This window comes from Lytechinus pictus, chromosome 3 (assembly GCF_037042905.1).
Source record: "Lytechinus pictus isolate F3 Inbred chromosome 3, Lp3.0, whole genome shotgun sequence".
Classification (NCBI taxonomy): domain Eukaryota; kingdom Metazoa; phylum Echinodermata; class Echinoidea; order Temnopleuroida; family Toxopneustidae; genus Lytechinus; species Lytechinus pictus.
The window spans coordinates 29,729,867-29,747,957 of record NC_087247.1 but is presented as its reverse complement, the minus strand read 5'-3'; the positions used below and the strand labels follow the sequence as shown (position 1 = coordinate 29,747,957).

Here is an 18,091-nt window from a genome sequence, read left to right as displayed (position 1 = left end):
TGCACTATTGATGGACACATATGAAGAAAAGTCGGGCGTACATGGACCAGTTGAGTAGGTCGATATTATTATAGACCAACTGATCAAACGAAATATCAGTTCATTAGACAAAAAGGCGACATTTTACTATATATTTATGATCATGTGGTATACTAAAAGTTTGTCAGGAAACCGGATGTTTTCTTCTTCAAAAATTTTTTTGGGGGGATCATTCGGACGGGGTTCGCGCCCCGAGAAGTGGTATTATATGGTACGTTGGGATATGAATATATGCAATGGAGCGTACTTCCGGGTTTAGGATTTATCAGACCGAATTCCAAATGAGCTACTGTATGAAAGTTGATCTAAATAAACACAAATTATCCAATGTAGAGGTTAACTCGCTACCCTTAGCATGCTAATTACTATTATTCCATCTGAAGATGAAATTTAAATAAGAGGTTTATTCCAGAAGCCAATAAATGTGTGTAAAACGTTGTAACTTGTTAGGCAATGCACTGCATGCGCGGTCGGTGCTTTAATAGCGTAGCATGCATATAGTATACTAGTAGTACGAGTATCCGCTCGGCCGGTCCCTCTGCGACAGATACGGCGACCCGTCACTCATATTTCAATGGCCGCCATCATGAACATCTTAGTTATGGCTACGGTGAATGTGTGCGAGAAATGTAGTGTTTGTAAACACGACTTCTTAAAAATTTGGCGTTGATGAATTGTACTTAGTGATAACATTTGGACATCCTGGTGATACGGAAATCGACCTGAAAACTTTAAAGGTTTTCGTCAACAACAATTAATCAGGTAAAATCATTTAAAAATTGATCTTCAAGCCATTTTTTCCGAGAGGGTTTCATTTTCAATGTTGGGAACTTCGCGTGTGCTTCGCATCAATTGTGTGTGCGGTTGTGAACTGGATAGGAATTATGTGTGTGTGGGGCTATGGACCGACGGACAAGGCGTTACCCTTTTTCATTTTTTCAGCCCATCTCAAAAGACTCAATTTATCAGCCTGGTTCTGTTTCTAGTCTTATGTTGGACTTTTCTTCTTTTGTCCAAAATGTTTAACTTCACATTGTTCATGAATTATTATTTATGCAAGTCTAACAGATCTAACTTAGACCTTTCTAACAAAATATTGGATTGATGGTGCCTTGCCCTTGCCTTGGTGGGCCCCAACTTTTGAACTTACCCAATCATGCCAAGTCTGCGCACCTAACAATTTGAGTTAAGATTTAACATGAATTTCTTCTTATTTCACAAAATCTTTTGGTTAATAGTGTTCCTTATATTATAAAGAGTAAGTGTACCAAATTTCTCATTAAATAATGAAAGAAAATATAAGATTTTCTTGAAAAAACATTTGGGCAGTCATTTTCACTCAGATTGAAACAAAAATGGTAGGATGGGGGGTCAGGTGTCCTGACAGTTTATCTTTTTGAAGCCTTCTTTTTTGTCTTTGGATTACACTATAAATATGAATTCAATGCTTGTAATCATCTTCTATTTTGTTCTTTATAATATTTCCTAACATTTTGTACTAAAAATAGATGAAACTTCGCTTGTAATTTTTTCCAAATGACTTTCTGAAATTGATTGTCCGGACACACAACCTGTCCGGTCACACAACAACTGGGTATACCCAAGGCTCGACATTAGCGGTGGCCCGGTGGCCCGGGGCCACCAAAAATTCACCTCGGGCAACCATTATTTATAAAATGTTAAGTTTTGGTGGCCCGAATCGGGCAACCAATAATTTTCAAAGTAGCGCAATTTTTCTCCCATTTTTGCACGCATTTATCAACTTTCTACAGCTCAAATTGCAAGCCAGTTCGTCATGCGCCCTTTTTGTTGATCTACACACAAATACACACACAAAGTTTGCATATTATGCCTACAGCTATAGCATACAGTAGCTATTATCCAGCCAGCCGCGCCGGCCGGCTGGTGTGAGCTTTGCATGAAGCCACTGCATACAGCTGTGCTCTAGATCTAGCTAGCTCAGCCTATTCAGACTCGGGGAGCTGCGATAAAAAATGTTGCTGCTGAGAAATCTTCCACAGAACTTTGAAAATCTAAGTTAAAGTCACCTTTTACACCAATGAAATGCAATTCTACAGTCTATATTACGAAAATCTGGTGTAGGGCCTACCCTGATTATTTGCAAGTATTAAGAAGAGGAATTATGACCTCTCTTTTGACTCAAAAAGACCGATTTCCACATGAATTAATACACATAAAAACACATAGGCAAGTACATCACAGTCCCACGTGTGCATTTGTATGTATGTTGATACTTGGTTTCTTTCGAAGCTGTGTATTTTCTAGCCTTAAACAAACAGACAGTTTCTTTCATTCTTGTTTATAAATGACTTCTCAAACCACTCTTGAGAAAGTAAATACTTTGGGAAGGCATTTCATTGATATGAAATGTGATTTTTTTTCCCCAACATTTTGGCAAATATAGGGAAGGACTTTTCTCAGATATAGTTTTTGCCGTTTGCTTTATTTTTTCTTTCATTTTTTTTGACAGTGGTTAAACCATTTATACCCCTTCCCATTGAATACGCCTGATTAAAAAAATATGTTTCTACTGAAAATAAAATAATACAAACTAAAGGATATAAAAATAGAAATGTGCCATTCCCAAAAGGTAAGTGAAAATTATTTGCTTGGCTTTTAATTATATTCCAGTCAGAATAGACTGTTGCCACAGCTGTTAAAAAATATATGTAATGGCTTCTTAATTTTCCCCTTTTCCCCATTTTTATATTAACTTTGTTTTATTTTTCTTTCATTTTCTTTTCTTTTTTCTCTCTAATTTTTTTATTTTCTTTTTTTTCCCTGTTCTTTGTTTTTTTCTTTCTTCATTTTCTTTCTTTGTTTTATTTCACTAATTTCTTTTATTATTTTTGTTTTCTTTTTGTTATATACTTTTTGAAAATTTTTTTCGTTTGTTTCCCCCTTTTATGCATTGTTCTAATTTTGCTGCATATTTTTCTGTGATTTTCTCCTTCTATAATATGCTGCAAAAGAGAAAACAGAAATAAACTGGATTTGGGGCATGCATAATCTAGGTTTTAGGATTCAAAGAGGAAGGAAGGAAAAACCATTGTTTTGTACTATGTATCTATCTGAGTTTGCTATGCACTATTTATTTACTTTACCATTATCTCTATACAGAGATTTAAAAAAAAGTCCACACAACCTGCGAACAATACAATTCATTTATTCACTTTCAATCATTTCATTTTTACAACGATAGAAACAATTATCAATTAGCAAAGTAAAATAACAGCAAACAAGGTTTACATATAAGATGTATAGAGTGAAAGTAACTTAGTGGTAGTGGCTGCAGAATTAATATTTCAGAAGTTTGTTTTATTCATTTTTAATGTTTTTCTGTATATTTTTCGGGCCACCAAACTTTAATATCGGGCCACCAAAAAAAATTATTTGATGGTTTTGGTGGCCCGAACGGGCCACCACCAAAAAAAGTTAATGTGGAGCCTTGGTATACCCCATGGGCCGATTGCACGAAAGGGTCTTTCCAAGGACCGTCTTTCGTGTCGCCCATCTTTTATGATGCGCTATAAGCGGGGTGTTTCTGAAATTTATGATAAACAAATAAAATTCGTAAGCTTGCTTTTAAATCAAATTTTATACAATTTCATGAGATATCACATCATTTTATAAACAAATATTTTGTTTATTTTAACGGACAAATAAAATATATTTGCAGATAATTTATTTGAAATGCGTTTCACATGGCGTATCATAAAAGATGGGCGACACGAAAGACGGTCCTTGGAAAGACCCTTTCGTGCAATCGGCCCCATGTCTGCGCACTCATTCACTTTGCACACGATTCAGGGATTTTGATGACAAAGGCTGCATTTTGAGGCCGTCACATGAAATGCCCTGAATTCTATTATTTTTCCACCATTTTGAGTTGGATTTTTTAATGAATACCTGTAGGCCTATACCCAGTTGTTGTGTGACCGGACAGGCATGACAGGTTGTGTGTCCGGACGATCAATTTTAGAAAGTCATTTGGAAAAAATTACAAGCGAAGTTTCATCAATTTTTAGTACAAAATGTTAGGAAATATTATAAAGAACAAAATAGAAGATGATTACAAGTATTGAATTCATATTTATAGTGTAATCCAAAGACAAAAAAGAAGGCTTCAAAAAGATAAACTGTCCGGACACCCGATCCCCCATCCTACCTGTCTATGTATTGCATGTGTAAAGTTCGTGCTCGTTGCGTATCTTCTTTTACTAGAATCGCGCAGATACGCGGGTGCGCAGACTTGGGAGGCCGCGCAGACAAGGGGGAACTGACCATACTGAACATGTTAAAATATGAATACATGATCGATCGATGGGGTGTCCAACTTCGTGAAGATGCGGACATTTCTAAAGTATTCAGACATGAGACATCAGGCTATTCGTCCACAAAATATTCACATTTTGTACACAAAACCAATTCAATTGGTAACTATAGCTAAGTTAGATCTACACCAAATCGACATCAAAATCGCAAACTATAATATAAAATTGACGAAAATGTGAAGTAGGATCTAACGTCAAGGACAAGGAGTTTCACTGGTAATCCGCGAAATCAAGTCAAAATTCTAATCCGATAGACGAATGTGTAGGGACAGTGATTTTCCGCGATTGCGGAAAACGTAAGTCACGGAATCAGCCTTTTGAAACGGAAAATCATGGAAAACTTATTTTCCCTCAAGATGCACAGAATAGCAACAGAAATTACTCCCAAATCCTCAACGAAATACGAATATCAACTGGCCAAAAACATGATCTCACTTGGCTACAACTGGGGGGGGGGGCACTCAGTATATAATGCATAGTGGGTATGTGCCGCGGAGGGGACCCCCATTTTTTCACTCAAAGTTCCGTTCCAAGGCATAGCATTTTTGTCTTATTGAGAAAAAGAACAAAGAAAGCTGCTCCAAAGCATGGCATTTTCTTCTTATCGAGGAAAAAGAAGAAAGCAATCTGTTCCAAAGCTTCGCATATTTTCCGTTGCGCCGTTCCGGCCGCATTGATCTGTACAATGAGCCGCAATTTTGGTGAAAAGCGGCTGCAGAGCGCTGTACGACCATCGCCTCTGCGCTAGCGCACCCGGCGCTCGTGCCGCCGGGCTAGCTGCATGCACGTTCCATAGGGATGCATACGCACTCACACGCAGGCGACCCGTTCCAAGGACCCCCGTTTTCACAAACATTTGTAGTTCCGAAGCCCGTTCCGAGGACCCTCCTTTTTACAATAAGCCCGCTTCAAGGCCCCCGTTTTTTGTCTCGCTGGGGGGCTACAACTAGTATACCCAGTTGTTGTGTGTCCGGACGATCAATTTTAGAAAGTCATTTGGAAAAAATTTACAAGCGAAGTTTCATCAATGTTTAGTACAAAATGTTAGGAAATATTATAGAGAACAAAATATAAGATGATTATAACTACATGTATTGAATTCATATTTTTAGTGTGATCCAAAGACAAAAAAGAAGGCTTCAAAAATATCAAGTGTCCGGACACCCGACCCCCCATCCTATGGTAGGGGGTCCTAAAGCTACGCACCACTCCATTATGCAATTTCGATGGCAAAATAAATGCGCACTCTAGCTCTGTGTGTGAAGCTGTGACTGCAGAGTGATGAACGATCCCTATTCAATTTTTCTACAGAGGCTGCAAGAAATCCTTAAATGCAGAGAAAACCAGCAAATGTTTGGATTTTTGTAGTCATATTCGGGCAAGTCCAAGAATTCGCACGCGTTATGTATAGGACATTTCAGAGGCTTTAATGACCTCAAAAATAGTGTTAAATGACTTTGATTAGATTGAATACCCTCATGATGGTGGACATCTAGGAGAAGAATATGCAAAAAATGGTGACATATGACCTTTACCTTGACCTTTTAGTGAGAAAAGATGTGCCGTTACGGTTACGTATGGGACGCATAAAAAGAAAATTTTTCAAACAATTTTTTCAAGTTCAGAATTCTCTGAATGTATTTCATTTGACAACTTGTACCTTACATGTAGTGTGATAAAAGTCACAACACTCAAGTATATCTAAGGCAAGTTCCATGTCATAAGCCAAAACCCTCTAATTGCAGACGCTAATTAAACAAATTTTGTACCTCGAGGTTCAGGTAGGTGTAGCGTAGTGTAGCGGTAGTGAAATGGAGTGGAGCCTACACAAACATCACTTGAGGTACCAAAGTCCTAAACTGGAGACTGTCTTTGAAATTGGATACCAATATATATTTTAATAAAAGTCTCTGATATTGGAGATAATCTCCCATATGGGTACAGTCTCCCTATGGGCTGTGCACCTCTTTTGATGATGGGGTGTCCAAACTTCGCAAATTTACAAATATACTCATGCTGAAATTTAACCAAAGGAGCTTCTCAGCTTCCGCCAAAAGCAACATGGTACAGTAGCCCAGGTGCCAAGTAATTGATAAATCGAGATGCTAGCTAGCTTAAATGTACCTGTAACCGCCCCCACCCCTCCTTTAAAAAAATGGAATTTATGCACCCACCTTGATTCATGGATATTAGATTTCCCATTCCCTACCATCGAATCCTAAATCAAAGAACTTTACTCTGAATAAAAAAGGAGAAAAACACCTCTTTGGTCTCTTCTTTGCATAAGTAGTATTCAAAATGGCTCAAACAGGTATGTGCAGGAATCGTGATTGCTCATAGGTGTGTTTCCTTGCACAGAGCTAAAAAAAAAGGAATTTTCCATCTCAACGTCATGCATGTAGCAGTGTTGAAAGTACTTTTTTATTTTTAAGGAGCCAAATTAAAATTTCAGCCATAAATATTTCCAGAGCACCCGGTGCCTTAGTTCAGATTTAAGAAGTGGGTTCACGGTTCTAAAAAGTCCACTCAGTTACACGTCAGAAAGCGACGTTGCATGGAAGTAAAAAAAACTGCAGCTGCACTGGCCTGGTTGTCTGGTTACTATGCATGCAGGGATGGGAGACTGAGGGGCTTGGATGGGAGCGATTTTCATGTTAGGAGTCGCTCAATACTTGGCAGTTTTAGGCAGTTGCAAGAGCGATCCCAAAGAGCACACGAGAGCAGAATCGCTTGTCACTCCTGTAGGGATAGTGATTTTCTGTTTCTAAAAGTTGCCTTTTCCGTTTCAAAAAATCTTAAATTCCGTTTCAGCATGTCTGAAAACGGAAATTCTGTTTCCCATAGACTTTGTGTATATGAAAAAATGACAAATTCTGTTTTAATACGCAATGAGTAGGATGTCTAAATGCTCGCGCTGGTCAAACTTTGTATCTGCCACTATCAACAATGCTTTAAAATTGATTTTAATCAAAGAGATTCAAGTACAAAAACTATACATGAATGCATCCTCACCTTTCACATTATTAGCATTATTGTATGGTTAAATAAGATTTTATCGCTGATTTGGGGACTTTTTGGACTTCGTTTTGAGCAGTCGACGACTTTCGCCTATCCTTGAATACCGCGCGCGATCATGATATTATGACCGAACGCAGAGGGCAGCAACACACGACCATGTTTCTGCCTTGATGCGGACGTGAGTGTAAACTAGTTTTGATACGATTGAGTGGTGGGGGGCTCGAGTGCAGTCACGATGTGTGGATTGTCATGATTGTTGTAGCGAAGTGAGATCGTGTTTTTTCCAGTTGATATTCGTATTTTGTTGAGGATTTGGGAGTAATTTCTGTTGCTATACTGCGCATTCTCCAAATTCTCCAAATCCAAAATGGCGTATAGGCAAAAATTGTTGACTGCTCAAAACGATGTCCTAAAAATCCCCAAATTATCGATAAAATTTCAGTCAACTGTAAAATAATGCTAATAATGTGAAAGGTGAGGATGTATTCATGTTAAATGTGTTTGTCAAAATATTTTGTGTGCCTGTGTACGGATTATAATACGTTACTACAGTGGCAGATAAAAATTTTGACCAGCGCGATTATTGTGACATCGCTACTCAATGCGTATTTATTTTCTATGTATCAAAACGGAATTATCACTTTTTCATGTACACGTAGTCTATGGGGAAACAAAAAAAAATTTCAGACATTTCTGAAACGGAAAAGGCCATTTTTTTTAATGGAAAATCACCGTCCCTATGGTAGTTTTTCCAACATCCTACTAAGTAGGCCTATTGTAAGTGCTCAAAAATGGACATTTCATATGAAAAAAGTCATTAATGAGAGAGAGAGAGAGCTTTACATGTTTATTTAAATCGTAATGGGTGGAAAAATTATTCAAATCTTATTGGGTAGAAAATGTGTTTAATCATCACAGACATGTGTCAATTAATTGTTTTTGAATTCTAGAAGTTATGGGCCACAATTTTATATGCATGGAATGCATATATATTTTATTTTTTACTCTATGAGATTTTTGGCCCACTTTTCAGAATACCCCAAATTTATTTAATTTATGTTTAATGTTGATTTGTGAACCATTTTACATTGTAGGTGCACAGATATGGGGCCTTGAAATGTCAGTAATGATGGGTTGTTCATAACTCACACACATTTTTGAAATAATGATTAAAGCCTATAGATAGCTTTTTATCCCCCTTTTGTGTCCATCACTTTTCCAATTCATTACTAAATTATTACTGTGTATGCCCTAAAACCATTTTTATGGGGCAGATATGATATGAAAATGCAATTTTACAAGAAAATTAATTTTGATTGGGTGACCGAGAATAGAAATCAAATGTGTGCTTGATTTTATTTTTTTGGTAGCCCGAATGGGGATGGTCTGCCGAGAAGTTCCAGGCTATTTCATTGTTCACATTTTTGAATCACTAAATAATCATTATTGTGTGCATTTTTTTCAGGGCTTAATTTTTACAACATATATCACAGATACAGGTGACAAATGGGACCTTGCAGCTCAGATTTTTAGAAAGTAAAATCAAGGTTAACCAATGCCTCTAAGGAGATCTTCTATTAAAACTTCTGCCTAATTCTGCCAAATAGAAGACAAGTTCCTTGACAAAAAAAAAGTGCTTGACTGTTTGACAAAATAATTAAGTAGGTCAGAGGGTTTAGCTGGTGTTTCAAACTGAAAATTTCATGCTGATTGACAAGTGCACATTTGTGTATAGATCAAGGGGATTCTACATGTAATCAGAGAAGATGCCCAACCACCATAAATTTAGCATCTGCAATGTGACAGGATACAAAAAACTTCAGTCAAATTGGCAATTTTTTTTTTCAATTCAGGCATTTCTTACAAAGGGCTCAAAATGCAGCCTTTCACATTAAAGCCTGCCAAATTGAGAAAACTATGCCCCCTAAAAGAAAGAAATGTAATGAATCACTTGGGTACTATGACTTAAACCCGACCTCAGAGAAGAACGACTCCTGAATAGAAGACACGTTCCTTGAATAAAAAAAAGTGCTTGACTGTTTGACAAAATAATTAAGTAGGTCAGAGGGTTTAGCTGGTGTTTCAAACTAAAAATTTCATGCTGATTGACAAGTGCACATTTGTGATTCTACTGTACATGTAATCAGAGAAGATGCACAACCACCATAAATTTGGCATCTGCAATATGTGACAGGATACAAAAAACTTCAGTCAAATTGGCAATTTTTTTTTTTCAATTCAGGCATTTCTTACAAAGGGCTCAAAATGCAGCCTTTCACATTAAAGCCTGCCAAATTGAGAAAACTATAAAAAAAAAGAAAAAGAAATGGAATGAATCACTTGGGTACTATGACTTAAACCCGACCTCAGAGAAGACCGACTCCTGTGGCTAACATTAGAATTAAGAAAGTAATACGTCTAGTAAGGAATTGCCTTTTGAATTTGTGGCGGTTTTGACGACTCTGTCAAACTCTGGGAGAATTTTTTTTTTTAAACATAACGCTGGTCTTTTCGTTTGTCCTGGTGCCTGTTTTTATTGCTGTACGATATTTGATTGACATACATTTGGATGGAATTATACAAATCTTAAAGTGTAAGGCATGCATCTGATCATTAATTTTGATGTTATTTTTGGTTGTATGATTAAATTTTTGTTTGTTTGCTTCCTCTTTCACATTTCTTTTAGACCTGAAACTGCCTCTGTACATTTGACCATCCACCTGCTTATATTAACTGCAGCACAGTTGACTCTACCAGATGTTTCACAGGAAAATATTCTTCTTATACGATCTCTACAGTATAACCTGAAATCTGCAGACTTTTGTAACCTTATAACAGGGTGAGTTACAGTCAAAGTAATTCTAAATATTTTCAATTTACTGTACCTTTAAAATATGACTGACAAGATGTTTTGAGCTGGGCCAGGGTAGATCTCAGACATGAGCAAGTTTTGGAGACTTCTAGTTTGAGCTGATCTGGGGCCGTATTCTGAAAATTGTCTTAAGAGAAATATTCTTGTATCTTTAGAGTTACAATAATATCCGTATTCTGAAAACTCTTGTATCTTTTCTTGTAACTTTCACTAAGCGCTTATGACGTCAGAGTTACAATGATGCGTAAAGTTAAAAACGGCGCATATATCTCTGTGCGCAAGATAACATATATCGAGATAAAAGGTATTCTGAAAAACTATCTTATATTTGCGCCTTTGCGGTCTGTTAACTTCCTTGCAAAATACAAGAAAATTTACAAGAGGTAGGGGGCTATTGTAACTTAATGTTGAATGCGATATTTCTCGGTCATCAATAATAATTTTTGCTGCATCCCGCAAGAACATGTTTTACAAAATGAGACATTCCAAAGACGTTATAACGACGGATTGGTAGACTTTTCAGCTGTTATCTTGCCGAGTTACAAGAAAAGTTAAGACAATTTTCAGAATACCAGCCCTGGTCATTTTCATGATAGTTATATTAATGGCTCATTTTGTAAAGTACAGTGTACTGTACTTACATGTATGTTGACACTAGCTATGGCCAGGGCAAATGAAATGCAATGAAGACACTCTATTCAACGGAGAAGGTAGCCTATTATCCAGGCGGAGGCTGTAGCTTTATTATCTTTGCTGTTGCACTAAATATAAGAATTGTGTCTGATGCGGAACACTACACACAGTGGCTGCCAAGTGGCAAAATAAATTCTAATCAGTCTAACTAAAAAGTAAGAGGGAGGTGGTTGTTGCAAAAAGCTTTTCCGTCAGAGGCGGGGGAAGCAATCCTCATGCAAACTTGTAGATTAATTGATATACTGTTATTTTTGCTTTATGCAAGGGTTTCATTTGGTGTACAAGTATGGCTTATTGAACTAAGTTTGAGAAAAATTATCCCACAGGGTTTGGGGAGAGAATGAGAGAGGGGGAGATAGAAAAGAAGGAGGGAGGGTACATTACTTTCATACATGTATATGGAAAAGTTGGAGAAGAGGTCAGACTTGAAGATGAACAGTGAAGGGGGTATTATGGGCCTAGACAGTGTGATGGAAACAAAAGATTGCGTTTACTTGAGGGAGCTATACTGTAGGAGTTTATAAGAAAGAATGAAACTTGATCCAACCCAGATGGCAAATTGTATATATAGGAAAAAGAAAAATCAGACAAGGAGATAGATGAAAATATCAAACTAACAATATACATGTAATCGCTAGAGGGTATTCATTTGTCTCGCAATCTACTATGGTCAACAAGGAAATTCGTGATCACTCTCGCAAAAAGTGTTCACTGGCTTTCTAGGAAATTCGTGATCACTCTCGCAAAAAGTGTTCACTAGCTTACAAGTTCACGAGCTTTCGAGTGCCGCTGCAACTCTTTATCAAGTGACGAAAATTATCTGAAAACGTACTCTATTTATACTAATCTCCAGGACCGTACGCACGAACGCGAGAACAATAGGTGGGCATTGATCCGTTGCGTCGGTATGCGGTGCGGCCGGTAATCCGTATATGCAAATAAGCCGGGGGTATATGCAAATACGCCGTGGGTCGGCAATATGCAAATTAGACAAAATTGGCGGGCTCGCTAGTTTCCCGTGGGCGGGGGCTGACTAGCTGAGCGGTCCCTCGTTCGGGGCCGGGAACGATCGGGTCGGCGTGCACTGCCAGGTAAGGGGGTATTGTGCTGTCGGATGGTTCGCATCCAGAAGTCGGGGATGTCGATCCCGCTGTCTCTGTTGAAGTTGTTAGGACAAAGACGTATACTAATAGCCTCCTTAATCCTGCGTGTATACCAATGTCTCTCTTTGGCAATGCAATGTACACCCTCCCAATCTAGGTGGTGTTGCTTCTCCCAAGCATGTTCTGCCACCGCGGATGTGTCGGTTCGCTTGATCCGTTGCGTCAATTGATCCGTTGCGTCAATGCCCACCTATTGTTCTCGCGTTCGTGCGTACGGTCCTGGAGATTAGTATAAATAGAGTACGTTTTCAGATAATTTTCGTCACTTGATAAAGAGTTGCAGCGGCACTCGAAAGCTTGTGAACTTGTAAGCTAGTGAACACTTTTTGCGAGAGTGATCACGAATTTCCTAGAAAGCCAGTGAACACTTTTTGCGAGAGTGATCACGAATTTCCTTGTTGACCATAGTAGATTGCGAGACAAATGAATACCCTCTAGCGATTATTTCAATCCGCAATAATGAACCTATTTAGTAATATACATGTACATTAAAGTTGTCCATTTTCAAAAGTTGTAAAAATTTGTAATCACACATAATGTATGGAGACTTCACATTGGATGTTTTGATGATGATGTTGTGTTGTAGAGAAGGGACTTCTATTTGCTCCAATACACAAAATTTCTTGAAAAAGATATAATATTCAGAAGGAACTAAAAAAAATGAAATTAAGATGAAATTTTAGTGTGCAATATTACATTACTCACATGACACGAGATGACTTATTCTTTTTTCTTACCCTCTCTACCTTTCTTTCTTTCTTCTGTTATCTTTCTATTCTTTCTCTCTCCCTTTGTCTCTTCCCTTTCTTTCCTTCTTCCCTTCCTCCTCTATATAGGCCTACTGTATATTGTGACCTACACTGTAGGTCCTGTCTTACATCATGTATTTCTTATGATTGTATACACTAACTTTTGTTTGCCCTGCCATTGGCATTTACAAGTAGTTTCATGCTTTTCTTGCCAGGGACCTGGGCTTTAATTCTATTCTTTCGATTTAAATTTTTACATGTTATTTCCGTCTTTATAGTCTCTTTTGATGTGTTGTTAATGATTTGTTGTTTTGTTTTATGTCAAATGGCAAATACAGGCGAATAAGCTACTTAAGTTACATGTATATAGTGCAGGGGGGGGGGGTAACCACAAATCCCTTATATAGGAAAATTGTCCCTGTTGCTTGTCACAATTTACTTACCAAATTGCTTTTTTGCCATTTACAGTTTTGTGATCATTGATGACAATTTCAAACAGCCATAACTTTCTTATTCCTTGTCCAATATCTTTCAAACTTCCACGATATCCCAACTACAATTTGGTGTCACAAATTTCTTTTTGTTAGGTCTCATCTTCTGTTCATTGTCAAACGAATTCCTATCCTATACATGTAGTTCTATACGTAATTAAATTTGGACGATTTGGATGACAGCTGACAACATGTAGCCTAGCATTGTGCATTCGACTGAATAGAAAATTTTGTCCATGAGATGCATCTACATGTACTTTTGTTCATGCAAGTACGTACATGTGTGTGTGATTGAATTTTATTCAGATGTTAGGGAGCCAGAATACATATTTTTGTCTTCATATTGTGTTTCCAATCCTCTTTTACTTGTTCCTACCACCTTTAGTATATGTATTAGCTGGAAAATATTCAATAGAGAAAAACAACATCGAAATAAAGATTGGAAACAGGAACAGCCAAAACAAAAAGAATAGACTTGTTCAAGGTTGCTTTTTATTTTGTTGAGTGTTATCGATTATTTCTTTACTATTATATGAAGCTGGAAATTGTTATACTGGAGAATGAACAACATCGAAATAAAGATTAGAAATAGAAACAGAAACAGCTGAAGAAAAAAAAAGAAGACTTGTTCGAGGTTGTGTTTTTTAATAGTTTTTTAGTTGTGTGTAATGTTCATTATGTTATGTACTTTGTAGGGTACTGTGTGTACATATTAGCCTATATGTACTGTAGGTTATCCCCCCCCCCCCTTTCAGATACATTTTACATGTAGAAAATCATGAGACTTGCAGGACTCAGGCTGTCAGAGGTCCTAAAAATGTGTTTAAAATAACGAGAAATTGAGAGACAATGTTTATGCTTACATGTACATGTAAAAGGTTTTCTAAAGAGTTATTTTCATCCATCATGAGGTCTAGATTATATAAGGAAAGAAATTAGGTTTGTGTGCTTTTAATACATGAAAGTTTCAAGTGAAGAGAGAAGCAAATGTGAACTGCAACTTTATGGATATATGTACACTATCTCTCAACATGATTGTACTGACACAATCGTGATAATAAACTATTCATGTATTTGTACTATGTATGACTCTGAGTACATGACTGTCTGAGTTGAAGAAGTCCAATAAATGCAATAATAATGCTTTCACCAGCGGGGACATTATTATGCGTAGACTATGGACATTAGTATGCTCAATCCCGTGAACACAGCAGAGTACATGTTCAATATACTTCTACATGTACATATTATGTGTGCATGCAGTGAACCCAAATTGAAATGTGTGTTGCAGTGCATAACAAATAGACGGCTCAGTGTACTGTACATGTACGTGGATGCCCTTGTATGCATTATAATGGCAGTAATTGTAATGTGTGTGTTCTTCTCTCTTCATGTTCTGCAGGTGCACATCAGACCAGTGCTTGCCATGTGTGCCTTTTGTGGCACAAACCGCAAAACGTCTGCAATTCTCCCCCAGAAGACATTCTTACTTCTACTCAAATGTAGGATAGCCACCTTCCCACCTAAGTAATGAGCCAGCCACTGTTTGACCCCTCACCTTTCATCACAAGTAGTCATCATGTAGTCATGGCTGCAGGAACAGAGTGAGTGTATATGTGATATTAACCCTTTGCACGCCAATGTTTAATTTTTACACATCGGTACAATTATATTCCATTTTTACAAAAGCGTAGTAGCTGGAAAATCTTTTGAATCTTTATTGAAATTTTAGAATTTATTTAGTATATATATATATATATATAGTGCCATCCGGCAGTACTCGGTATTTGAATCTCCTTTAATAGGACTTTTTGGGCCCTTGTCTAAAAATTTAGTTGATTGAATAGAAGAAAGCTCCAATACATACACCATATACTTAAAAAATATCTCATGACATTTTTTTTCAAATTCAACTTTATTTCCATGATTAAAAAAAAAATTATATACAAATCATTGACAATTAAAAGATATGTCACATGTGGAATGGTCATTTGTCTGCAAAGTCAATATTTGATCTTAATTAACACAGTGAGCCAGACTGGTTTGGGTGACTCGCCGTTTTTTCGCTGTTTTTTCTCTCTTTTTTCTCCCTTTTTCCCCACAGGAAACGGCTAGAAAAGGGTGAGAAAACGGCTAAAAAACGGCGACAAAAAAAGTGTACCGACTATGGAAAGCTAACTGTATGCAACAATGATTTTCATCAGAATAAAATGGCGAATACCTCCCTTGGGGAAAACGGCTAATAAAGGGCGAATACCTCCCTCATGGAAAACAGCTACAAAACGGCTAATAAATGGCGAATACCTTCCTTGTGAAAAACGGCTACAAAACGGATAATAAAGGGCGAATACCTCCCTTGTGGAAAACGGCTAATAAATGGCAAATACCTTCCTTGTGGTAAACGGCTACAAAAGGGGTAATAAAGGGCGAATACCTCCCTTGTGGAAAACGACTACAAAATGGCTAAAGGGCTAATATCTCCCTTGCGGAAACGGTAAAACGGCTAATATAAGGGTGATACCTCCCTCGGGGAAAAAGCCTTCAAAACCGCTAATAAATGGCGAAAGGCACAAAAGTAATAATAAATAGGACTAAACAAGTACAAATCAGCAAATAATGTACCACACAAGCGGGTGAGTGTACAATTGTGACAACTTGGAATAACATTGATACTGCCGTAATGTATGGTGATATATAATACCGAGCAATCTTCATTTTTTTCAATCATATCAAACCTTTTCTTAAAATTCATCAAACTTCCACCATAAAGTAATCACAAATACCTACAAAATATGAAGATTTAATAATGGCTGAAATCAATCGGCCTATATCTAAAAAAAAACTTATCAGCTTCCTATTGCGCCCCTCTTCACATCTGAAATGATTTTCACTTGTGGTTCGTATACCAAACATGTGTTTGGTATATTAACAAAAATCTATAATTAACTAATTTTCACCATATTTTGTTATTTTTAGAAAATAGATACTTCATAAATATGATTTTTTTTCATCATCTTTTTCTTTTGGAAAGATGTTGCAAAGTGCTAAATGTATGCAATATACTGTACTGTACTGTATTAAAGGGGAATCCAGCCTTGGCCATAAAATGTTGTGTTGGGAAGGAGAAAAATAAATTAAACAGAATGGTGAAAGTTTGAAAGAAATCGGACAAGCAATAAGAAAGTTATAGCTGCTTCAAAATTGAGATCACTAATACTATGTAGATTTCAAATTGGCAACTGAGTGAGTAAATTATGACAAGGGGCAAGGACAACTTTCCCATAGGCCATGTACTTTATTATCAGGGATTTGTGGTTTTCTCCTAAGTACCCATTCCCCTGGGGCAGTAATCTAAATATAACCCAGGTAGAATATTGTTTTATGTCCTCATGAAAGAAAAATATTATTTGAAATAAAACTTTTGGGAAAAATGACATTTTAGCCAAAATATGAATTGCGAGTACATGGAAGAGTAGTCCTTGCCTTACATCACTATAACATCCCATATGCGGCCAATTTGAAGTCTCCATGGGTATAGTGATTACCAAATATTTACAACTTTAAAAATTCATAACTTTCTTGTTGTTTGTCCAATATTGTTCAAACTTTCACATATCAACTTGTCTGATTTTTCTTTTCCCTATAAAAACAAGCTTTTATTTGGGTTGGATTCCCCTTTAACTATTATTTTCTTTATCTTCTTGGGCTTGTTACCACAAAAGGCCACAAATAGTAGACGGGATTTGATATTTTCCAAAAAGTGAGGGACGCGTCCCCCTCGGGTTCCCGCCCATGAAGAAGGGAAAATAAGAGTAAAAAATAAAGTATTCAATGAAGTTTCAATCGAATTCAATTGGATTTTACTTTCTTCTGATTGACATTTTATCAAATTTCAAATGAAATATAAAAAAATATTGAAATAAAACAATGAATGTAGGCCTATACAATATGTAAATTAGATTTATGAAAGAAGGCGTACCCCCCCCCCTACAGAAAGCAAGTATGTTATGCGCAGGGCCCGATGGGAGTATAGAAACGTTCATAAGAGCTGAAGTGGCTACCCCGGGTAAAATAACAATATTTTTATATGTATGAAATGAGAATTATTACTAAATATTACCCATGAAAACGAGAGCTTATATCCAAAAGGAGTTCTTAAGAAAATCTTAAGTTTATAGAAATGTTGAAAATATATATTCTACGTTTTCTATAGTCGCTTTTTCCCATTTTATGGAATGCATATCACACATTTTCATAATTTTTTAGCCATTTTATACAATGCACGTCGTACTACCCATTTGCCCTTTTCTTTTTTTTCTAACCCTTTTTTCTCCGTTTCATGCTCTCACCTCTTACTACCCATCCGCCCTTTCTGTTTTATTCGCCCTTTTCTCTCCGTTTTCTCGCCCTTTTCTCTCCATGTTATGCAATGCACGCCTTACTACCCATTCGCCCTTTTGTCTCCGTTTTCTTGCCCTTTTCTCTCCGTTTATTAGCCGTTTTCTTTCAGTATCTTCACTCCTCTAACAGGATCCTCGGCCTTAACATTCGCCGTTTTCTCGCCGTTTTCATGGGGAAATAAATAGCTCTGCTTATATTGGACAATGATGTCACTCCATAATAATTAAAGGTTTACGTAGGAAACCTAATGTAGCCGTTTTTTTGCCGTTTTTTCTCCAAAAATTCTCCCTTTCATCGCCCTTTTCTAGCC

The 18,091-nt window shown here is 37.0% G+C and overlaps 1 protein-coding gene across 9 annotated transcripts in view; it reads left to right on the top strand.

The window, feature by feature from the left end:
- The first annotated feature begins 282 nt into the window (after nt 1-282).
- Nucleotides 283-18,091, top strand: part of LOC129257479 (inactive histone-lysine N-methyltransferase 2E-like) — a 52,162-nt gene continuing 34,353 nt past the window's right edge. For all 9 annotated transcript variants that reach the window (XM_064096787.1, XM_064096786.1, XM_054895809.2 and 6 more), the window contains exons 1-3: nt 283-801; nt 10,099-10,251; nt 14,783-14,984. In XM_064096787.1, coding sequence (XP_063952857.1) covers nt 14,911-14,984 — 74 coding nt within the window. In that variant the 5' untranslated portion in view covers nt 283-801; nt 10,099-10,251; nt 14,783-14,910. The remainder of the gene's footprint in view (nt 802-10,098; nt 10,252-14,782; nt 14,985-18,091) is intronic.